This window comes from Periplaneta americana, chromosome 6, assembly GCF_040183065.1.
Source record: "Periplaneta americana isolate PAMFEO1 chromosome 6, P.americana_PAMFEO1_priV1, whole genome shotgun sequence".
In the NCBI taxonomy this organism is placed as follows: Eukaryota; Metazoa; Arthropoda; class Insecta; order Blattodea; family Blattidae; genus Periplaneta; species Periplaneta americana.
The window spans coordinates 52,984,600-53,011,013 of record NC_091122.1 but is presented as its reverse complement, the minus strand read 5'-3'; the positions used below and the strand labels follow the sequence as shown (position 1 = coordinate 53,011,013).

Here is a 26,414-nt window from a genome sequence, read left to right as displayed (position 1 = left end):
TGGACGGCGCGGCGGAGAGAGGGGAAAGGGCCTACGCGGCGAGAGAGTGGAGCGAGAGTGCGCGCAGAAATGAACAAACACATCAGTGAGGTGAAAAGTGACATAAGTGCAGTGAACTGTCTCTGAAGGTCTGTGGTTCGAGATACTGTGAACTCGAGTGACTGAGATAGAAAAACTGTGAACTGAGAACTGATAGTTCTGATTTGTAAATAGTGCTTTGTAAATATTATGTGACAGCGAAGTGAGATTCGAACTCACGACCAGCGTCCCGCAAGAGGGCAGATCGCGCGGGCTTCACGGAGCACTGATGGACGGCGCGGCGGAGAGAGGGGAAAGGGCCTACGCGGCGAAAGAGTGGAGAGAGAGTGCGCGCGCATCTGGTGCTGGTAGAGAGGAGAGGGCTCTGGATTTTTCTGGAGTGCCATCTCTAGAGACGCGTGGAACTTTCGAGGCTACGTCGCTGTGGTTATAAATTACGGACGCGAAGGAACGACAGCAGTTTTCAGTTATTCAGTCAGTGAGTAAGCCAGAGCAAGCAAGCCAGACTTGTGTGCCGGAGTTCGACTCGAGTGTGCGTCCGCATCTGCGTCAGCATCCGAAGGCCTGAGTTCGAGTGCAGTGGACCGCAGTTGGAGGGACCTGAGTTCGAGTGCAGTGAACTGTCTCTGAAGGTCTGTGGTTCGAGATACTGTGAACTCGAGTGACTGAGATAGAAGAACTGTGAACTGAGAACTAATAGTTCTGATTTGTAAATAGTGCTTTGTAAATATTAGTTAAGATTAACAGTTCAATGTTGTTCGTACTAGTCCAAGTAAATTGTCATTGTCGATAATGTCCCGATTCTGACACCAATGTGACTTTTTTTTCAACTCAACAATAGGATTTTATTCTTCCAACAATAATTCCTTTCTACAATTCGCCTTAAACGCTCTCGTCAACAATTGGATTTTCACTCAACACAGTATTCGTTATAGCACTCCACTGATGACAATGACAATTTACTTGGACTAGTACGAACAACAATGAACTGTTAATCTTAACTAATATTTACAAAGCACTATTTACAAATCAGAACTATCAGTTCTCAGTTCACAGTTCTTCTAGCTCAGTCACTAGAGTTCACAGTATCTCGAACCACAGACCTTCAGAGACAGTTCACTGCACTCGAACTCAGGCCTTCGGATGCTGACGCAGATGCGGACGCACACTCGAGTCGAACTCCGGCACACAAGTCTGGCTTGCTTGCTCTGGCTTACTCACTGACTGAATAACTGAAAACTGCTGTCGTTCCTTCGCGTCCGCAATTTATAACCACAGCGACGTAGCCTCGAAAGTTCCACGCGTCTCTAGAGATGGCACTCCAGAAAAATCCAGAGCCCTCTCCTCTCTACCAGCACCAGATGCGCGCGCACTCTCTCTCCACTCTCTCGCCGCGTACGCCCTTTCCCCTCTCTCCGCCGCGCCGTCCATCAGTGCTCCGTGAAGCCCGCGCGATCTGCTCTCTTGCGGGACGCTGGTCGTGAGTTCGAATCTCACGTCGCTGTCACAATATTTTATATGGAAGTTATTGACCTTAGCAGAGCATGCTTGACGTGCAGTATCTTTTGGTTCTATAGGCGTTTAGACATCCATGATCTAAATCATGCCTGCTAGCGGCATGGGAACAAGGATATTCCAAATTCACGATGTGCAGAACTCATTTCGATTAAAGTTTTACTAAAATCATCATACTTAATTAAAATTCTCATATTTTACCAATTTTTTACACGATTTTTCTTACTTACTGACTTTTAAGGAACCCGGAGGTTCATTGCCGCCCTCACATAAGCCCGCCATTGGTCTCTATACTGAGCAAGATTAATCCAGTCCCTACCATCATATCCCACCTCCCTCAAATCCATTTTAATATTATCTTCCCATCTACGTATCGGCCTCCCCAAAGGTTTCTTTCCTTCCGGCCTTCCAACTAACACTCTATATGCATTTCTGGATTCGCCCATACGTGCTACATGTCCTGCCCATCTCAAACGTCTGGGTTTTATGTTTCTAATTATGTCAGGTGAAGTATACAATGCGTGCAGTTCTGTGTTGTGTAACTTTCTCCATTCTCCTGTAACTTCATCACTCTTAGCTCCAAATATTTTTCTAAGAACCTTATTCTCAAACACCCTTAATCTCTGTTCCTCTCTCAAAGTGAGAGTCCAAGTTTCACAACCATACAGAACAACCGGTAACATAACTGTTTTATAAATTCTAACTTTCAGACATTTTGACAGAAGACTAGATGACAAAAGCTTCTCAACCGAATAATAACACGCATTTCCCATATTTATTCTGCATTTAATTTTCTCCCGAGTGTCATTTACATTTGTTACTGTTGCTCCAAGATTTTTGAATTTTTCCACCTCTTCGAAGGATAAATCTCCAATTTTTATAGTTCCATTTCGTACAATATTCTGATCACGAGACATAATCATATACTTAGTCTTTTCGGGATTTACTTCCAACCCTATCGCTTTAATTGCTTCAACTAGAATTTCCGCGTTTTCCCTAATCGTTTGTGGATTTTCTCCTAACATATTCACGTCGTCCGCATAGAGAAGCAGCTGATGTAACCCGTTCAATTCCAAACCCTCTGTGTTATCCTGAACTTTCCTAATGGCATATTCTAGAGCAAAGTTAAAAAGTAAAGGTGATAGTGCATCTCCCTGCTTTAGCCCGCAGTGAATTGGAAAACTTGATAAAAAGTATAATATTTTTTCACTTTTTACACGATTTTTCTACATGATAAAAATCCTCATATTCAGCGATGTAGCCAACGGAGGGTCATTATCTCCTGGCTTAGTTGTCTCATGAGTGATGCCTTTGTCACTTACGAAGTTCTAGGTCCAAATTTGTCTTCGGACAGTAAATTGACTAAACAATATTATCGGGTGGAAGTGGTCATGTTGTGTACATCATGGTTAAAATTAAGTGGGTTAATCAGTCATGAAGCTCATTTCAGCGAGTAGCAAAGTACTGTTAGTTAAAGGAGGAAATGTGACGGACTGCAGGTCGCACGTGAAGACTGCAATTGATGAATATTTATGAGCTTAGTGAAGTTAAGTAGAAAGTAAAAGTAAGAGACGTGTCTTGCGTCTCCCTGCCTCCTGAGTATATTTATGGGGTGGAACAAGTTTGTTTTTTAATATTTTGACGTGAATGTCAAATGAGGGAGAACTCATTAATTCCTCAGTCTGCTGACTCTCCTCATAAAGAAGATAGGGTGTGATCCTCACAAATTCTTTAAAATAAAGTTGCTCTGAACTATATTTTTCACCGAACATTTTGATTCCCTTTCTACTTTTCATTCCGACTCTGAATAACATCTGCTATTCAAGATGGACGTATAATAGTACATTATGCAACGAGCCTATAATGATAGTAATTAAGAATCGAGTATGAATATTTCATACGAGCTTCTTAATTACCATTATAGGCGAGTTTCATACGACTTTTTATGCTCGACCACATTTCTAACTTAAAATTACCGGTATTCAGATGTATACATTTTATTTGTAACTGACAAGATCGGAAGTGACCTTGTTCTAGGTCGTGAATTGTGAGATGTGCGCAGACGCGAAAGTATTGATTTTTTTCCGAGGAAGAATAATGTCATTGACCTTGACGTAGTCCCGTTAAACTTGATAATATTATAATATTATAACCTTGATTATTGAATTCAACATTGAAAAACGAGATGACAAATTGAATTTATTTGAATATTATTTACAATTAACGCTAATTATTATAGTAACAGAACATAACCTTCTGCGACAGTATTGGATTTCCAGCCTCCGTGACTTTTCGCTAATTCTCTTTCGATTGCATATCCGAGAATAATCGATACTTGCGGTTTTATAACGGTACAAAGCTGACTTATCATTGGCTGAACACATGTAAGCTGAGTTATCATTGGCTGAAGACCTGTACTTTAATGAGTAGGTGTACTTTAATGACATGCATTAAAGGACTGCTACCAGATGTATAATTAGTACATTTCGGCATGGTCGACCATAAAAATTATTAAGTTATCATCATCATTATCACCACCATCATCATCATCATCCTACACGAATTAGGCCTTTGTAAATATGTTTCGGCACCATCCGACAATCCTTTAAGATTACCTAGTCTTCTGTGTCCTTTTCGTGTACAAGAGAGCATTATCTTATGAGCTCGGGTGTATTTTGGTCTGAAGTGATCAGGTACAGTGCCCGAATAAATTGAACATTGAGAAGGGATAATTACATTTAGGAAATAGTGTTGTCACTTTAGATCAATATACTGTAGTTTTGTTAATTCGGCCACAGAAGACGGTGATATTATGTCAGTCATACAGAGAATGAAATTCATGACATAAAAAATGCTGCTTGAAAGCAACATCATATAGACTAAGTAGCAAAATTTGATTTGTTATATTGAATTACAGTATTTCAACGTTAAAATGTGTATATCATAACGTTATGCAATTTGTGTTCTTTTGTTTTGTGTGTTTTTGGAACATGTAATTTCAATTAATGCTCTGCCATAAATGATGTAATGAGGACTGTTTTTGCAAAACTTGCTAACTGGAAAATTTGCAAAATTGAGATTTTGATGGATTCGTTAACATAAGGCAGGCCTCTACATGATGTTCAAAGCGTCTTAGTAATATTGGGTTATTTCTCTTCATTGTAGTGTGTCAAAGTGTGATCGTTTTTTCAAATCTTGCTTTCTGCTATAAGACATAGGCTACAGCAAAACTTGCTTATTATAGTGTTTTGTCTCTCCTGTAAAATTTAGTTTTTTTCAGTTAGCAAGTTTTACAAAAATGGTCCTCAACCTTTTGCATCCCTCGTGTCTATCGTTCGACTCGTCCTTCCCCACACGTTACCTGCACTTTGTTTACGTTTTCACTGTGCCTAAACGAGACGTTCTACTGTAGCTTTAGATCGATCAGTGAAAAACAGATTAAAAAATGATGCTGCATATGAGTCCGCTGTCTTCTTCGGATTTCTCAGCATACTGTGAACATGACAGGGGTCTATATTTGAAGTATGTTATGCCAAAAACAACTTAAATAAATTTAGTGAGAAACAGTAACTATGTTGTCATTACTTTTCGAATGCCCTAGTATATCACATTAATTTGATGAATGTTTGTCAATTTTATATACGTCAGAGTCAACAGTGAAGTTACTAATGAAATGGTACTAGGGAGTTTATTATTAACTGGTACAAAATCGATTAATGTAATATTCCTCAATAGTTAATATCATAATTTCTATTTCAATTCCGCTAAAGAGTGTTGCATTTTATTCATTTCTGTATTTTGTGTTTTATTCAATTTCAGAAGTCGTGTAAATTGAAAACATTACTCTCTTGCAATAGCCTATAATCATGGCAAACTTTATAGGCTCGTGGCCATCCTTATACAGGGTGGAAGGTAATCTTTTACAGTCCTTCTGGGATATAATATCTCGAATTATGACAAACAAGAAAGTCTAATAATATTTTGTTCCCAGAAGGGCGGTTTTCGAAAAAAAAAAAAAAAAAACGGTCTTTTGTAACTTGAAATTACGATTAAATGTTTCATGAAACTGCTCAAAATTGGATTTTTATATCTTACGGGATGATAGAGTAAGCTATGTATGGCCATGTTACAGTAGTATTTGCATGGAAAATAACACAGATTTGGAATAAATCGGGTGAATGATCGTGTACACATTGCATAGCAACAGGGCAGTGATACGTTGGCAACACTGTTTCTGACTGCGTAAACCATGTGACCGAGCTAGGTGTACGGAGCGGAAGATACGCTTACATTCACTTCATTAGTTGCAGGTTACGTGCAGTTTGAAGCAGTTAAAACACAACGAGTTGCCACAGTTTTCTAATCGTGAATATCTGGACATACATTCTACTGTATTATTGATAAAACTGTCTTAAAATGAAACGGAAACTACGTGTTTATTCGTACTAAATTTAGTGCTGAAATGATACAATAACGAACGTTTCATCACAGATAACGAATAACGTAGATCTTGTAATTAACATATTACGATCACATAAATTTTGATTTGACTGCATACTCAACAGATGTTTTTGTTCACAAAACGGTATGTGTGTACATCCTCTCATACCCCCTGTCAAGTAGATGAATGGAGCGGCTTCACTAGGCTATGCTGGGATGCAATGATCTCGCGGAGTAAACACTACTACTGTCTACAACGTTGCAACATTTCAACATTCGTTTTCTGAAAATATTACAAAAGCTATTGGACGTATGAAAAAATATTATTTGACAAAACGTTCCTAAATGATATGATCTGTTACGTGTGTGAAGGATTGTAAAAGGTTATCTTCCACTCTGTATAACTCGTATCCAAAGAGTAAAACTACTATAATGTATAAGTAAGACAAAACGATTTTCAGTTATGAACGACAATTTCTCAAATATATTTTGACGTTTATATACGATATGCAATAATAGAAAAACTAAAGCATTTCGTGGAATGGAAATTATAATTTGACTGCCATGAAAATTGCTTATGTGATGTACGATAAGATGTCAATGTCAACGACTCTTCTTCGTATACAAAAGGGTAGCCCGCATATACGAGTACATTATCTACTTGCGAGAGTTTATTATAATCAACGGAGAGGGGGCTTTTCAATACAAAAAAATCATCTTCATCAATTGTGTCTTAATATGGACGCTAAATAGACATATGCACAACAAATGCGTAACTGTAGAAAGTTAATATAAGGTTGGTATTATTTATATAGACATGGATAAATAACAATGTTATTATTATTATTATTATTATTATTATTATTATTATTATCATTGCCTGTTTACTTGGTTATTTAACGACGCTGTATCAACTACGAGGTTATTTAGCGTCGATGGAATTGGCGATAGCGAAATGATATTTGGCGAGATGAGGCCGAAGACTCGCCATAGATTACCTGACATTTGTCTTACGGTTGGGGAAAACCTCGGAAAAAACACAACCAGGTAATCAGCCCAAGCGGGAATCGAACCCGCACCCGACCGCAACCCCGGATCGGCAGACAAGCGCCTTAGCCGACTGGGCTACGCAGTGGTTATTATTATTATTATTATTATTATTATTATTATTATTATCATCATTAATGGATGGACTGTTATCCATAGCTTATTTCATTACATTCAGTAGATACAATTAAATGTTACAATAAATTTTATTTATTTATCCTAATTCGATAACCTCAATTCCCATATAGACGTCACTTTTATTTATATTCATAAAGCAATAACATCGTGTGTAAGTATATTTAATTAGACTGAAATAAAAATGTATATGTGCTGAATCTACTAAAATATCTGTGTCCTTGATGATATTGTCATTATACTCCGCATAAAAAGAGTCCTTTGATCAGAAAAACAATTGAAAAACGTGACGAATGCAAAGTAGTAACAAGCGACGGGAGAAGTACTGATACACAAGAACACTTCGTGTGCCAGAAAAATTAATCCCTGCCCAAGCAAAGAACTGAAAGATTAACTCTGTGCTTGTATTTTTCTTTCGAGTAAGATGGACATGTGAAGAGCACGAAATTTTTTGCGTTTTACACGCTCTTTTGAGACATCAAAGCGATCTGCTGGCAGGAAATGACTGTTCCTTTTCGAACAGCTCCACCGGGAAGTAGCTGCAAGAAAACTCCATATATGAATCCAGGCTGGCCGTTTTTTGTGTATAATACAACAGTAATCTTATACACATATCTGAACCGACATAACTGAAATAAAATATTAGAGTGTATCTCCAGAATTAGTAATTATATATGATTTTAGAATTCTAGTTAAAAGCCGGTTATTTGCCGTTATTCGCCCCGACTAGAACCGCGACTCATAGATGTCGCTAACTGTGAGGCGCGTAGACCACTTAGTTCGTCAGAGAATATCCAAAGAGCACCATAGGTGTTGGATCTACATGACCGATTATTTACTCCTGACAGCTCAGCGACGCGAAAGAGGGGAAGTAATAGGAGTAGTGGGGAGAGTTCCGGAGTAGAGATAAGGGACAGCGGTCGGTAAAGGAATGCAGTACAGCTTAACTGTACTGGATTCACAACGCTATACCGCATGCGTGACATCCGATCGCTCTGACTGCAGGCGACAGACTAACCTGAACACCCCTTGGCGTAACTAAATGGACTTGCCTGACCCAGGCGCACATTGCCGGCGACTGTCAGGACTAAATAATCGTACTGTACTTTAGTAACGAATGATGATGGGGTGTCACAGGTGAACCGGAGTAGCAGGAGGAAACTCGTGTTACCTCGAGCACGGGCTTGCACAACACAATTCAGAGTGAATCGACCAGGATTTGAACCAGAGTCCCTTTCGCTTATAAGCCCAGTCTACTAGGAGTAGGCCTACTTTTCAAGAAGAGAGCTTACTGCTAATTTATGACTAAAGACATTTGATTGAGGCTAAGGTAGGCTTCAAATGCTTCGCACTGTGTCACTTAGTCATTAGTAGGGACCGAATGTTGAGAAAATATAATTTTCTTCTAACTTTAAAACGGTATCCTCTGATATTCCAGTTCATTTTATGTTTGTAACAAAAAATATGTAACTACTAAGTTAAATTTTTTGTTTGCATTTCTTTTTTTTTTTGCATTTTTGTCACATATATACAGACGTGGACAAATTATTAGACTAAATTAATTATATGTGCAACAAAGCTTTATTTTTTCAGCAGAAATATTGCATAAAAATGTATTTTGCACAGAAATAATGAACAGAAAATTGAGTCTGGAGGTTACTAATATTTTGTGAACATTTCCTTATTCTTTATTAACACGTTGATTTTGTCAGGGATGCTGGAAACCAAAGTTTGACACTTTCTTTCAATATCAGCATCATTTAGCCAGATATCAGACAGTGCTTAAATGAGTCCATGTTTTGTTGTAAGCCTCTTTTTGTTCACTTTCTTCTTCAGTATAGATCACAGATTTTCAATTTCGTTCATGTCCGGTCTTCTTGCAGGCCATGGGAGAATATCTTTTGCAGTATATAATTAAAACACCAGAAAAGCCAGAAAAAATATATACTTAACCATTGGAAAAATATACCAGAAGATGTAAACAATCATATTTACAACAATAGAGACTCTGTGAATATATATTCATTTTTGGGATCATTAAAAATCTTTTTATTCAATTTGGTAGTTCTGTGACTGTCAGTTCTGAGACGTCACGGAACTGACATTTTTGTGAATATTATTATATAAATTGTAGAATAAAATTAAAAAGTTATCTTTTAAATGATCGTGGTCAGTTATGTAACACTGATCTACATATTAACAATAATGTACACAAAAAAATAAACTAAATAAATACATAATTTCAAATATCTGTGAAACGTATCTCAGTTTGTCCAATTTTGTGAATCTCAGCCTTATATATAATTACTTCAAAATCAGCATTTTAACAACAATAAGAATTGCACAGTTGACAGGAATATTGAAGCTTAAATGAGAAACAAAGGAAATTAAATGTCTTTTTGGAGGTTTAAAGGCATCAGACTCAACATACTCATACTCTAATACCAAGAATCCACGTTGCGTTTCAGGAAAGCAGTACTTAGCTGCGAAGGTGTGAAAATCCAATCAAGAGAATTAAAGTCTGCATCCTTTTCTTCTCACGCAAACTCCAAAGGGAAGGGAGAAAATTGGATATTCACTATCAGCTGACTCTACGAAAGTGTTAGCCTATATAAAACGACTACGCTGCTGCAATGAAAAGGCAAAATAATTGCTCTTGTGAAGAAGCGATCGATGAGGTACTAAAAATACTGCCTGAAACCTAACCTAGCTTGCAAATAACAAACACGACCCCGGTGTAATGTTTTGTTCTTGCAAATATTCAGGTTATCTACAACTGAACATGCCAACTTTATATAAAGTACAAGAAAACTATATACAGGATGTTTCATGTGTAATATTTAGTTTAGTGATTATTTTACGACGCTTTATCAACTGCTGTGGTTATCTAGCGTCTGAATGATATAAAGGTGATAATGCCGGCGAAATGAGTCTAGTGTCCAGCGCCGAAAGTTATCCAGCATTTGCTCTTAATGGGTTGAGGGAAAACCCCGGAAAAAAACCTCAACGAGGTAACTTGTCCCAACCAGTATTTGACCCGGGCCCGCTCGTTCCACGGTCAGGCAGCTAACCGCTACTCCTCAGCGGTGGAATAATCTTCAGTTTTCACAAGTCTGTTCCTACTGTATGTTTCAAATGGGAAGCGAATTACTCAACAGCCAATGGACAATAATATTAGTGGAACCTTACCGCTTCAAGCGTAGAGAATGTCTACTACGTTTCTTTCGCTCCTTCTGATAGGACGTTGGTCACGAGGTTCTCAAGGACAAATCGCTTATTATATGAAAAGTTACGTAGAGTATTTAATCGAATGTTTAACTCAACATGGATATAATACTCGTAGGTTGTTCCAGCACGGTTCAGAATTGATTCTGAACTATCTGCTCATGAGCAGAACCTCAATGTGCGATCCAAAAAGACTAGAACTAATTCCGAACCCATACTGAACTCCCAGTTCCGTGTTCCAATGTGATTTAGAACCCGTTCGGAACGAGTGAAATTGATTCTCAATTAAGAGCAGGAACTGGCAATTCTGATTTGCTGACGTAAGTGTAGATGCTTAATCTGAAATTATCGGTAGTAATGTCACGAGAGGTCTGAGATTTATCTGGGAAATCTCAGACCTGGAGTGACATTTATTAGGACTATTTCGTGAATAAAATAGAAATGTAAATAATATACCCCTAAAATTCGATCACAAAATGTTAATAATTGTATATTAAAGAATACTTAACCTATTCAGACATTGTGAAGTTGAAATATCCATAGATGAAAATCGATTACTGCAATAAAGGAATTCGATGTTATTATTCAGTAATGCCAATTGCGGAAAGCGAAATACAGGTTTAACAATGTTAATTACATGTACTGCACTTTTCTCTTAATATTATAAAATAAATACATTTTCATTATCTGTTGAAATCATTATTTAATTTCACAGTAACAGTGGGGACAGCTATATACCAATGCTTATGTATTCATAGCGAGACATTTTGCTACACATTGAAGCCATCTCTGTATAGATAGGCCTAATTAAAACACGAATTTTATTACGCCATACGGAAGGCAGTTTGATCAAAGACCTTATTATTAATATGCAAGGTCTTTGGATTTGTTATGCGATGATGTTACATAAATTTGAACATCTGACTTTCTATTAATTGTTCAATTTCATTCACAAAATACAAATTTTATAGGCTACAATTATAGCAGGACCAGGACCAATATCAGCTGTGCCTTATTTCGACCGTTACTTACAATCAGTGCTACACGAAAGCATTTTTTATAGCTCGACAAACGCATTCTCGATGTAGTGTGTAACGGAACTAAAGCTGCATCTACACAGTTCAATATTCCAATCGCGTATGCGTGCAATCTGGGAAGAATATTGAAAGAATCAAGTTTAAAAGGTACGTTCAATTAAGATGCATGAAGATTTTGTGTCTACATGGTGCGCCGTTTTGAACGTCGTCTTCACTACGTAAATATATTAATTAATATTAAATATCAATCTTGCATTCATTGCTTTAAAGTTGAAAGAAAAGTTTAACCGTGTAGTTGCATCTTAATGTATTCATGATTATCAATTTACGGGGAAACAGTTGGCGACAACGACTAAACAAAAGAACGATCACGCGATAAATCTAGCTGAAAAAATTATCGCAAAGTGTGACTGTGATTGGTTGGAATTCAAAATTTCATTACACTTCATTGGTCGAAAATGGAATGACGTCATATAACCGAAATAGTCGTTAAAATACTTCGAGACTGGGCAGGTTAAAATAAAAAAATTGTCCATCATGAGTGATTTGGAAGGTGACAGTAATATATTTTATGATGAACTAAGTTCCGAAGATGAATATAATTTTAATATGAGAAGAAACTCCGAAGGCCGTGAAAGAACAGTTCAAGAAACATTCCAACAACGTAAAATATGGAACTACTTCTGACATCGTACACAACTGGCGCATATGCGTCGAAAGAAGTTCGTATCTTTCGGAACGCGTTCTGAATTGTTTGCTGGTGTAAACGTTACACTGTACATAAAGACAACTAAACGAGAAAACTGGCCTGATAGATCCGACAATAATTATACGTTCAACTACTGTGCATATCACGACCGAAGTTCGAGAATCGCCTGTTTCTTGATGGCTTGTTTGGGTGTCGTAGTCGACATTGTTGTGAAGAGAACATACCAACTTTTCACAAGCCATATTACAGCCATGGAAACATTGGTGGCGGTGTGTTTTCTTAACCGAGTACAGCTGTTGGTACAAATTCAACAAACATATAAAGCATAATAATACAATTAAAACTAATCCTGATATTTTGATGTACAAGAACATGCATAGTAATCAAAATCTAAAATTTTTGAATATGTCTAAATGCTTGTTGAATGATAAATAGATATTAGAAATATATGCCAACCAACTTCAACGTTATACTCATGCATACCGTATCTCTTTCGTAACTGTATGGTGGTGCCTCTTAGCTTGCCAAGGAAAATATGGAGTTAAATAGCAAAACTAATAGTAATAATAAGAGAGTGAAAGTGCTTGTAGTTTTTTCTGAATGCTTCTATCCTCGCCATCCCTCCTAATGCAAAATTCCGGTCGCGATGGTATTTTGCTCCGATTTTCTTAGAATGTTTTCAATTTTAAAGTGAGGTTCGTAACTCTAGTAATTTAACTCACAGATAAAGTGTATTTTACTCAGTGACAATATTGTCGTTAAGCTACAAAACGAGATACCGCTCCCTTCCGTATCTCTAGTCACACTGACGCAATCGGTCTTGGCTCATACCGCGCAGCTGTGCCGATGTGCTAAAGACGGTCATTTTCGCCGCGCCTCCTCGCCCTTCACGCATCCGGTCAAACCGGTTTACATATTGTCAAGAAGCGATATCTATCCTCTATCAAACTACAAATAAATTATTAACGTAGCTCTCGTAGTTTCCATGTTGTAAGCATTTCAAATTTTTTCACATTTTGGAACATCTGAAACTACGGATGTGTTCGTCATTCACACTCGCATACGTTCACACCTAAGGAGAAAAATATATTGTCATTTCTCTCTATGGGAATCGATGACAGTATATCTCGGTTTATAGCTGCATAAAATTACAGCAACACAACTACCGAAAACATGGGATCATAAGCAAACTGCTTTTGCTGCGACTGTATCTCATCAAGAAGTTCTGTGTATCTATAACTAGGTCAAGATACTGCAGGAAATGAAACAACTCAAGAAAGCCTTCAAGTCTTTCAATTTACGCTGGTATGTGCTTCCATGTCTGCAGAAACTAGGGCGCAAAAGCACAAAGTACGAGTTTATTAACGTTAAGTTACGGCACTTCTTCTCTTCCGTCCCTCTACAGAGAATTCAAAACATATAAGGTTCCAGTCATTCTCTGAAGATAAAATATACTTTCTGATAAACTAGGAATGTAACATCGAACTTAAAGTGATGGTAGCGACGACAAATTATTCAAAAGCAAGAATAATGAAGTTGAATCAGTATTTCATCTGACGGTGCTTTCAACTTCAAAGGTTATTCAGCATCGGAATTCAACCTGGGAAAGCAATTACCAAGATTTTTGCCTGAAGACGAGGTTGGGCGAGTAAAGTACCTATAAGTTAGATATTTTACACGTAATTTGCATGCAAAATAAATAATATAAAACAGTTTCATACAACATGATGTAATAAAGTAACATTCCATTGATTCTGACGAATTAAACACTTATTTTAAGGTCTATATCAGGGATCACCAATTGGCGGTTCGGATCCGGACCCCGGATCTAAGGTTTTCGGGCCGGTTAATCATTGAATAGAACTCGAAATTTTAATTAATAATTGCTTTTTTTTACCGTACAGTTTTACTAATTTAGCTAAGTAACGTGGTGTTATGTGTTAGTTTACGCTTACAGTTTTACTAATATAGGCTAAGTAACGTAGTGTTAAGCATCGTTTCAAAACGTATTAAGTCAAACTGTGGACGAAATAAAATTTGTTACTTTCTGTTTATTTATCTTTCATGCTGTGAAGTCTGATGGTTCCAAGTCGTCATATTTGTAAACTGTGAAACAAGTACTTCCAAATGGATTTGGTAGAGTTTTGAAAACTTCTCCGGTTTACGAATAATTCAGTTTTTCGTCAGTCGTGTAAAAAATTGTAAGTTGGACATAATACGATTTGAAACGATGCTCCTCCTTAGTTTTCGCTTACGGTTTTACTAATATAGGCTACGTAACGTAGTGTTAGATGTTAGTTTACGCTCTTATTGAAATGGTAAAAACTTACGAACTAGATTTATTATTATGTGTAAATTATTATCGAGTACAAAAGATGGTACTTCAGCTATGGTAAGCTGTAATAAAGAATTAGTTCCGAGATTGAAAAATATTTACACACATTAATTAAATTTGTTATATTACTGCATTATCCATCAAACTGTTTTGTGTTGCAAATTACATCGTCAACTCCAAGCAGTGATGCAACATGTTGTAAACATAGTTAACTTTATTATGATGTACCGAAGTACATATCGTCTTTGTTCCAGTAATAACTACTAGACATATTTATCGATTTTCAGATTTTTGCTCTATTAAATAACTTAAATAATGATACAGCAAATAATAAAAACTCCTATATGTAATTATATTTTTTTCTTTCGAAAATGTATGAATTCAAAATCTCCTATGCACTACTGCCATAGAAGAATAAACGTGTTTTTTCTGCCTACTGGAAAATTTCATATTTTGTACATAGGAGTTATTGCAGGAACAACGACGATATGATATTTCCGTGCAGGAATTCTGCGTTACCATATGATGAATGGATAAATCAGAGAAAAATTTTCTCAGACACCGGCACTCGAACCTGAGTTTTCAGCTCTACGTGCAGACGATTTATCTACTAAGCCACACCCGATTCCAGTTCCGATGCCACATCGAATCTCCTAAGTTTAAGTTCTATCTCTCAGTTTTCCCTTTGGTGACCTACCCTCATATACTGTGTCACAGATGTGTGACAGTGGCACAATGTCAAACACAATACGTACAAACGTGCATTCATTACGAGTGACTAAGTGACCGGGATCCGACGGGATGAGTGCCGTCTTGAATCACTAAGTGACTACTTACGCACATCATGTTATTATGTACCGAAGTACGTATGATATTTCCGTGGAGGAATTCTGCGTTACCATACGATGAAGGATGGATAGAACAGAGAAAAATTATCTCCGGCACCGGGACTCGAACCCGGGTTTTCATCTCTACATGGTGTCGCTTTATCTACTAAGTCAGTGGTTCCCAACCTTTTTTGACTGATGACACTCTTTACTGAACGCCCAAGATATCGTGACACTTATTTGATTTTATTAACAATTGCTAATATAATAATAACAACTTCTTTTCTTCTGGAGAAAAAGGTGGTCGAATTATGTGTAGAATATTTTATAGCGGACGGGGAGATGGGGTGTCAAAATTTTCAAAGTTAGCCCTGAACTGTGTGAAAAACATTAAGCTTAACTTATCCTCTAATTTTAGGATCAAAAGGGATTACTGTTCACCGCAAGGGAATTTTGTCGTATTTAACCTCCTTTTCGTCCAAATAAGATTTTCAAAATCCAAGTGGAATTCAAAGAAGAATATGTTAAAAAACATAGTTATTCATACATATTTCGGTTCCATGACGAAAAATGCCGTTCCAGCGCGTTCTGCCAGAAAAACAGCACTGATAACAACACCTATGTAGTGTCGGACATCCAGTGTTGTAGATAGGTTGATGTTAACACGCAATCGAAAATTCTAAAAGAACAAGCAGTAACTTGAGTGGCATTAGAAAAAAACAAAGGTATGTGTCAAAAATCACAACCTATCTATGCTGGATGTCCGATAAAAGAGTTTTATTATCGTTTTTCAAAACTCGCCTATTTAAATTAATGTGACTTCTGCGCTTGGTGGGTTGCACAGAGTTTCTCTATACGTGGCCTTACGGTTGAAAAACTGAACTGAGCATTGATGCAGGTGTTCACGTTTCATTGGTAAAGTCTGTCTCAAAATAAAATGTACCATATCAAAGACTTTGTTGCAAAAAAAAAAAATGCGTTGTAAAGAGAAATTTCTGGATGCAATAAAATCAGTGGCGTAGCCAGCGGATGGGCCAGGTGGACCCAGCCCCACCCAAAAAATAAGCGAATTTTTGCGTTTTTTATGGAAAATACTCAACATTAAACTAACCATAGATCCATATCAAAAGTTACAGCATTAGGGTAAGAAGTCAAAAATGAGTTCATTTCTTCAAGAGCCAATTTAACCGTGTTGGGTTGGGCCTAAAAATTGTCTGGCAGCGATAAAAAGAAGGAAGCCGTGGAGGCTAATGAATTGTTACATCAGCTGAAAAATTTGACGCCTTATTTTATTTGGTATGGTTAGACGATATTCTTGCTCTTGCAAATTCATTATCGGAAACACCTCAGTCTCCAAAAATGGATATTAGTAAATGTTCGTCTTTTATTAAGGCAATGATATAAAACTTTCAAAGCTCTGAAACAAAGAAAAATTCGACAATCATGTCAAGCACAAGGCTTTGTAATCTAGCAATTCTATCCATTGAGAGGGAGAAAAGTTGGGATTTGATGAAGGACATATAATCCATGATCGACAGATTCGTTGCTAGGAAATCTCGACGGCTTCAGTTCACCTTGTGAAGCGTTTGTATAGCTATGCCTTGCATGATTCTTTATCATAATTTTGCATGTTATTAAATAATACTTCCGAGAATGAGTTTCAAGAGAGTTAATGGCAGTGGCATTGTCAGAAGATGGATCAGGTACTTTCTAAACCCTGGATATCTTACCTACTTACTTACTGGGGTTTAAGAAACCCGGAGGTTCATTACCGCCCCGACAGAAGCCCACCATTGGTGCATATCCTGGGCAAGATTAATCCACTCTCTATCACCATATCCCACCTCCCTCAAATCCATTTTAATATTATCTTCTCATCTACGTCTCGGCCTCCTCAAAGGTCTTTTTCCCTCCGGCCTTCCAACTAACACTCTATAAGCATTTCTGGATTCGCCCATATGTGCTACATGCCCTGCCCATCTCAAACGTCTGGATTTAATGTTCCTAATTATGTCAGGTGAAGAATACAATGCATGCAGTTCTGTGTTGTGTAACTTTCTCCATTCTCCTGTAACTTCATCCCTCTTAGCCCCAAATAGTTTCCTAAGCACCTTATTCTCAAACACCCTTAACCTATGTTCCTCTCTCAAAGTGGTTCCTTAAAAGCCAGTAAGTAAGTAAGTATTGATAGCAATATCATGTTTCTAAGTGTCTCCTAACGGTAGTTATTCAAGTTTGTAATCGAAAAGATCATTTATAGTAACACTGTATTATTGGCAGAAACCCTGCACTGACTTTGGCGTCAATAACGATCACAGCCTGGATACGACAGTGAGCTTTTCTGCTCCTGAGGGGTGGAGGATGTGATCAATGTGCTGCAGTTTGGAGGCGCCGCTCAGATACGTACCGGCGCGACACAGCGTCTGGGTGGAACTGTGCCAGCTGTGAGGACGTCGCTTCCCGCTGCTGCTGTCACTGCTGCTGCCGTCGCCGGCGTTGCGCTGCTGGCTGGACATCCGTCCGATGCAGTTGAGGCTCCTGTGATCCATGGCACAATCACTTCCAGACGGCAACACCGCACACGCACACTGTTAAAACAACTCCATTCACAGTTTCCTTGAACGCCTTCGCCATTAATCTGCACGTCGAACTTCACCTCTACCGTAAACGACGAACCACAACGCGATCATCGTTTATTTCTAACCTCTGAAACCGCACATGTTCACAATCAGACGATCCACGTGGCAACACCGCACTCACAAACTTCTAACAAGACAATATCACAGTATATGTAGGGGACAGCAACGTGAGGAACCTACAAGAATATATTCAAGAACTATAAACTCTGAGAATCACGCTATAGTAGTATATCTCTTCTTCAAGAGAGTATTCTCAGGGAATAAGAGCTACTTACTGACTCTGTACACGATTTTTCGCTCACGAAAGGAAGAAGGGAAAACAGAGAGACTTTGCGTGAACTCAGACTGTAAGACATGCGACAAGAGATGACAAGATCGCACAGTAATCGATACCTCCATTCGAGATGCCTCCGAGGCCCGAAGCAAATTTCTACTATCTGAAAACTACGAGTAAAATGGACTGTTATTAGTCTTCTTACATGAAAAGAAACTATTCAAATGCTAGATCTCATTTCATATTCAGAAGAGCTGACACAGAAATAAATAATATTTATCTTGTAGCTTAAAGATTATATGAAGGGTTCAGAGTCATAGTGGGCCAAGCGCCATTCATTAACGTGTGACTGGTTCTCAGTCAATAAATTGGTATTTAATTGTAACAAAACTAACATAATTCAATTTATATCCTGTCCAGATTCAACGTCGCAAATTTATAGCCCAATAATTAACAATAGATCCCTATTAGAAACAACAACAACCAAATTTCTTGGCTTAAAAATCGATGTGTTAAATTGGAAAAATCATATTAAAGAAATTACCCCCAAACTAAATTCAGCTTGTTTTGCTATTAGATCTATGCAAAAGATAGTAAATATCAATAACTTAAAAATATCATACTTTATGCTCGACCATGCCGAAATGTAGTAACTATACACCTGGTAGTAGCCCTTTAATGCACCTCATTAAAGTACACCTATTCATTATAGTTCAGTTTTTCAGCCAATGAGAAATCACCATTGTACCATTATAAAAGCGGATATGCAATCGAAAGACAACTAGCGAAAAGTCACGGAGGCTGGAAATCCAATACTGTCGCAGAAGGTTAATTAGCGTTAATTGTAAATAATATTCAAATAAATTCAATTTGTCATCTCGTTTTTCAATTCTAAATCAATTTCCCGGTTATATCAAGACTAATGTTCATGTTATTCTCTAGATTGTATATCAAGGTCAATTACATTCGTTCCTCGGAAAAAAATCAATACTTTCTGCGTCTGCGCACATCTCACAATTTAGAAGGTCAATTGCCCTCCTCACTTACATAGCCATAACATGAATACTTATGAATAATTTCAAGTCAGAAATATGGTCGAGCATAAAAAGTCGTATGAAACTCGCTTGCGTTCGTTTCATAAACAAACATACTCGCGTTTTAATTACTACCATTATAGGCTCGTTGCATAATGTAGACTACTATTGCATACTTCCACTCGGTAATGAGTTTTGGAATAATATTCTGGGGAAATTCCACAGATAGTAACAGTATATTTCTATTACAAAAAGAGTAATTAGAATAATAGTAGATGCCAAATCTAGGGAATCATGTAGGACTATTTTCAAAAAACTACAAATAATGACCATGGCTTGTCAGTATATATTTTCATTAATAATCTTCCTCGTATGTAATCGTGAAAACTTTGTAACTAATTCAACAGTTCATAGCATAAATACACGTCAAAAAATTACTTTCATACTCCATCGGCAAGTCTATCGTGCTGTCGAAAAGGAGTGCGTTATATGGCAGTAAAAATTTTAATAGCTTCCCTATCGATATAAAAATTGAAACTCAAAACATAAGATTATTTAAGGCCAAATTAAAGAAGTACCTAATTTCTCACGCCGTCTATTCTATAGGTCAATTCATGACATTCAATAACACTTCATGAAATTGATACTAAAACTTTGTGTTGTACTAGTAGACTATATTGTAAATCTCATCTGTATATAAAGTATTTCATCTAGGCTGTGACTATAAATTAAGATTTTATAATAGTATTAAGTTTTTTGACTTGTTCCATATTCTAGCTGTAAGCAATGTATGATTACCATGTAATGTTAATAAATACAATACAATACAATACAAAAGACGGAGAAAGCAAGGGTTAAAGTTAAGTCAATACCAGAGTTTTATAAAGATTGCTATATAATTTAGTTTTAATGTACATAACTTAATTTTAACCCTCGTTTTCTGCGTTTTTAATATATGGCGCTTGGCTCACTATGACTCTGAACCCTTCATTTCTGACAGTTTGAAATGATTTTAATGCTATTCCTTGGCCTTTTAACCCATGACACATTTTCAAGAGAAATTGAGCAATTCAATTACTAGATAAAGAATATCATCGCCATGCCGAATGAACAAGAGGAATGTCGGTTTATCGTTTCTAGTGTTTACTTCAGCAAAAGGCTGAATTTTTTTAATCCACTTGCCAGCGCAACAAGTTGACTATATCCGCTGCTACAACGCGTCTGATTAATTAACTTGTTTTTTACAGAAGTAAATGACACGTTTAAGCAGTGGCGGCTCCTGCATATTTCTTAAGAGAAGATAATAAGTTAACAGCACGAATGAAACAAAACAAATAAATTAATATAGGAACATCATTTTATTTTTACTTCAATTTTTATTGTACTTGAGTTTTAATGTACTTCACTCCCACCCCCTCTACTACAAAACTTCCAATCGTCCTTCACACAGAACCAAGGTCGCGTGTGCAGTCAAAGTCATCTTGCGGTCATAGTAAACAGTACTGAGTATAGTACGTTCCAGAAATATGTTCACGTTTTCCAGTGACGAAATAGCTTTCAATATTGAATCATATTTTCGCACAGGTACTGTCGTCCGTTTGCATACGTCGTATCCCGGTTTCCCCCACCCGCTTCTGCTCACTCGTCTGTAAAGGCTAGTGGCTGGGCTGTCTTAGCTCTTTTCTGAAAACATTAATTTCTGTTAGGAATTGGACGTCTACGTAATATTATACAAATGTTAAAAATAGCTTAAATAAAAGGGCCTCGTTAAGTAATAAACTGTCACGTGATTTCCCCTGTTTCTACGATCCTGCGACAAAACCACTTGGACAGAGCAGATAGCATCTCTGAGTAAATTTATCTTTTCGGACCGGGTAGAAGTGAAGGTTGAATTTACAGTACGTAAGGTACTCTTTTACAGAGTAGGTACAGAATTATTTCAACATGAGTTACTAGTACGAAGGACGAAACTGGTAATTTAAATTAGGTGCAATAGTCCGTAGTGCAGTAATATGCACAAAAGAACTGTAGCCTGTATCGAAATGAACGGCCACCATTTAAAAAAAATTGCTTAAATATCCATATGATGATATTTTTCAATTTAACTTCATTCTCTAAATTGTACGCTAATGTGCTTTAGATAGTATAATATATACTGCATAATTAATACGTCCGTATGGATAGCTCAGTTCGTGAGTAAAAACACTTACTGTTAATACTGTACTGTATTTTGATTAAACAAAAATTTAGTGAAAATTATCAAACTCAAAATCGCGTTATATCCTAGTTTACGTAAATGGATTAACTACTTTTCTTCCCTCCTATACCTAGTAAAGTGACTGTTTGTATTTTACGCCAGTATCATCGAACTCCAGTCGTGTAAGGTGGTAGCAAACGGTGTTTCCGGTTCTCAACCGTTAAACCAAAGGTTAATATTAGAAATTCTAGTAAAAATAAAGTGATGTCCCTGTATAAATATTGTATTAATTTGCGTACTAAGAAAACAATATTATACGAACTATAACAAGAGCAAATGATTCGATAAAACATTATTCAAGACAGGTATGAACATTCAAAAGGAGAACGACAATAAATACTTATAAATAACATAACAGACTGACAGTACGTGTTTAACATAAAATTATCATACGAAGATTGAAATTCGTAACATTCATGTAATGATGTCAGTGAACGATATACCCACCCCTGATTCCGCCTACGAAACCATTAAAACCGCCCGCATATCTGGACTGTTATTTGGGCTGTCTAAGTACTCGTAAAAATGAACGGCCAAAGTCAGACACACTGTGCAATGGCATGAAATTCTTTATCTACCAGACAGAGAGAGGCCTCCGACAGTGTAGTTGGATACTGTAGCACGAATTTAGACTACTACGCACTACAAAGATTTGTTTTCATTCAGTCTGGAAGCTCTGTCCATTAGACAGTGTACCGCCGCAGTAATAAGAATTCTAGGCGGATCACGTGTGTGCGAAAGGCTGTGAATGCTAATGGACTAACAAATATCAGACGCGAGAGACAAAAGACTGACACAGCAGGTATCAAGCCAAGTTTGGAAGACTCGCGATTAAACACCTATTGTAGCCACAATGATGTGGTTCACAATAAGTTACGTACGTGTTGTATTGTGTGATAGAATGCTAATTCTTTCACCGAAGACTGTGTAGAAATATGATCACTTCAGCATAACTGATATTTTCGCAAGATTCTTTTGAACTTGCAAATCTCTTAGTTAACGACATTATCACTATAATCGGTTTCAGATCATTTTTCCGAAACCAACTTTCCGAATGTTCTTTTTCCGAATGAACACGTTTCCGAATGACCATTTTTCATAGGACCTGTTTTCCGAAATCAAAAATATTAAATGACATAATTGTTGGAGTTAAGAGCACATTAAATTTATTGTGATTTTACACTTAAAAATGAATGTATTACAAGTCATGGCCTGTATTTCATACCTTTTCAGAAGCAAAAATTGTACCCAATTCTTTATTTTCGCAAGACTCTTTTTAACTTGCAAATATCTTAGTTAACGACATTATCACTATAATCGGTTTCAGGTCATTTTTCCGAAACCAACTTTCCGAATGTCCTTTTCTCCGAATGAACATTTTTCCGAATTCCTCATTTTCGAATAACATGTTTCATAGAACCTGTTTTCCGAAATCAAGAATATTGAATGAAATAATTATTGTTGAAGTTAAGAGCGCAGTACATTTATTATATTTTCGCAAGATTCTTTTCAACTTGCAAATATCTTAGTTAACGACATTATCATTTTAATCGGTTTCAGGTCAATTTTCCGAAACCAACTTTCCGAATGTTCTTTTTCCGAATGAACATGTTTCCGAATTCCTCATTTTCGAATGACGATTTTTCCGAATGACCATTTTTCATATGGCCTGTTTTCCGAAATTAAGAATTTTAAAGGAAATAATTGTTGAACTTAACAGCACATTAAATTTATTATATTTTCGCAAGATTCTTTTTAACTTGCAAATATCTTAGTTAATGACATTATCACTATAATCTGTTTCAGGTCATTTTTCCGAAACCAACTTTTCGAATGTCCTTTTTTCCGAATGAACATTTTTTCCGAATTCCTCATTTTCGAATGACAATTTTTATAGGATCTGTTTTCCGAAATCAAGAATATTAAATGAAACAAAAGTTGAAGTTAAGAGCACATTAAATTGATTGTGATTTTACACTTAAAAATGAATGTATTACAAGTCATGACTTGTATTTTATGCCTTTTCAGAGGCAAAAACTGTACCCAACTCTTCTTAAAAGTATTGAAAACGGCGGTTTTCTTCCTTGTATGTTTCGTATTCCAGTGCTATTGCTCTGATGCTATTTTGTACTGCTATCCACCGCTTGAAGGCACTTGATTTAATTCGTTCCTTAAAATCAGCCCTGGGTGAAGCTCTGGGTGATTCTGTGCCGTTCGTTTCAAATTACTTTTCACCAACTCTGCTCATGCTTCCTCTATATTCAGAGCATGAGAGTGAGGTGACACATCAACACCTTTAAGAATCACTATTTCTTCACCATTTGTGTCTGTTATAGCTTTTGCTGAACACTCCTTCCGTCTTAGTCTTACACATTCCCAATATATCTTTCCACCAGAACAATTTTTACCTTTGTAATATATACAGTGCGATCGGAAAGTCCCTCCGCAGCTCCATTAGTTATAGTAATCCTGTAGAACACTGGCACGTAATCCTGTATATAGCTGGCACTCTCCCAGTCATTCCGGTTTGACAACCTCACTTCTGCAGTCCATCATATGCTTAGCGGCCAGTGCTACTACTTGAATTTTCTTCCTAGTGGATTCTCGGCTACACCGTGGCTACACAAGCACTGCGGAGAGACTTATTGATCGCACTGTATAACCATTCATTAATAATGTCATACCCCGTTTACCTGAAGTAATAATTTGTACATCCATTCCGACTCGTTAATTTCAAGATATTAATGAATACTAATAATTTTGTATGATTACTACGGAAAGCATGCTAATAATGTATTGCATTCCTAATTTCGATAAACAGTGAACGCGTAAAAGAAATATACATTTGGAGAAATGACAATTCGGAATAATGGCCATTCGGAAAAACGTATTCGAAAAAAGTTTCGAAAAAGTAGGTTTCGGAAAATTTATTTCGAAAAAATGTGTCCAAACGCTATAAGTCTCGGTATAGTTATCCACTTCCTAACGGTTGAAAATTTAAACCAAAAGCATTCATTCACAAGTAACGGGATTCAGTATGATGGAAGTCACAGCTTGTGATAACACAGGATACGAGGTAAAGACCACGCCCACACTCTACGAAACATAGTCCTAAGACTCTATTTCTCTCCTGGGAACTGAATCTGGATCCACAAGTTTTATAGCTAAACACAATACTAATACGAGTTGACGTAGATCCCGAAATTAGGTTAGTGTATTAACACGCCAGAAATGGACCTTTTCCTATCTACCGTTCCTTGAACCAACATTATACGCCTAAATTCACAACCACTCTTCTGTCGGAAATAGAACCTGCATTCGCTTGAATTGCACTCGAAAATTAGTCACTGCGATTATTAAAAATATTCTTTAACTACTATTTTGGGCGGCCGGGTAGCTCAGTTGGTAGAGCAGCTGGCTACGGACTGGAAGGTCCGGGGTTCGATTCCAGGTGGCGACAGGATTTTTTCTCGTTGCCAAACTTTCAGAACGGCCCCGAGGTTCACTCAGCCTCCTATAAAATTGAGTACCGGGTCTTTCCCGGAGGTAAAAGGCGGCCAGAGCGTGGTGCCGACCACACCACCTCATTCTAGTGCCGAGGTCATGGAAAGCATGGGACTCTACCTCCATGCCCCCCACAAGTGCCTTCATGGCATGTTACGGGGTTACCTTTACCTTTTACCTTTTACTGTGAATATTTTAAGAAATCATTAACAAAATGGAACGCTATGATTATAGCAAAATAATCAAGTTATTCTAAACCCAAGAATGCCATCTATTTATGCGTATAAACACATTTATTCTTGCGAAAGGTTAATACATTTTTGGCTAGTATGCTCAGTAAAATACACAATAATATCTTTACTACTTTAAAATCTACCAATCACCATTTTATTTCTCGTTGAATTATAACGTATAAATTTTTTGTGCTACTAAAGTATATTAAAATTTTTCAGACACCAACTTTATTATGTTTCAATTTCTCTATTAATTATATAAAAGTTGTTTGTGACACTGTAACAGCTTAAATTTTTCAAACAATGTTTTATCTTCCACTTTATTTTTATTGCATCATCGCAAAACAAAACAATGCTGACTTTATCTGAAAATGACCGTCATAGAGAGTGTGCTACGTCATCCAGATTGTCGTTTAGTCAACTGTCCGAAGACAGGTGTAGGTGAATAGTTTATGAAACTTTGAAGTTAAACTAGAATAGATTTACGTTTCTAAACCAAACACACTTCCAGTTACAACGAATTTTATATGATTAACCTCTATCTTTTGAAATACAAATTAATTTTAAAAAAATTCACCAAAGTAAAATGAAGAGTTTCTTTTAATATGTTTGACATTTTCACCAGAGCTCTTAGAATATTCGTTTCAAAAACAGTAAATAAATTTAGGTTTAAGTAATTATTGTGGATCAGGGTGTCCAAACGCCTATAGAACCAGGAGATACTACACGTCAAGCATGTTCTGCTAAGGTCAGTAACTTTCCATATAAAATAGAAAAAACGACCTTAAAGAATATGCGCTGCGGGTTGCTTACGCCAGGGGTTACCTCATACCGGTTACAAATTGGACATCTAGCCTATGTTGTAGACAGTTTTTTTTAACCACTGAATTAAATTCCAGCACACCGCCTAGCACACACACTTGATCACCCAGTCTATGTTCACGTACACACACTGGCGAGGTCTCTACACGTCTAGCTGCACATATCGATTTCCAATTGCAGCTTACAGCCACTGATGCCCAAGTAACATTTCCATGTCTTAGGGCTAACTTTTCCTCTTTTGAAACACGGCTCAGAAGAATCTGTCACTACATCACAACACCAATACCCTATCTGCACAACTATAATGTATTTTTAACTGCATTTTAGGCAGTTTTGAAACTC

At 37.0% G+C, this 26,414-nt stretch overlaps 1 protein-coding gene across 6 annotated transcripts in view; it reads right to left on the bottom strand.

The window, feature by feature from the left end:
• The window catches only part of trio (trio Rho guanine nucleotide exchange factor), a 2,234,512-nt gene that overhangs the window by 2,020,291 nt on the left and 187,807 nt on the right, over window positions 1–26,414 (bottom strand). For 4 of the 6 annotated variants that reach the window (XM_069828113.1, XM_069828114.1, XM_069828115.1 and 1 more), the window contains exon 2: window positions 17,717–18,124. The exons of the other annotated variants lie outside the window; for them this stretch is intronic. In XM_069828113.1, coding sequence (XP_069684214.1) covers window positions 17,717–17,858 — 142 coding nt within the window. In that variant the 5' untranslated portion in view covers window positions 17,859–18,124. The remainder of the gene's footprint in view (window positions 1–17,716; window positions 18,125–26,414) is intronic. 6 annotated transcript variants of the gene reach the window in all.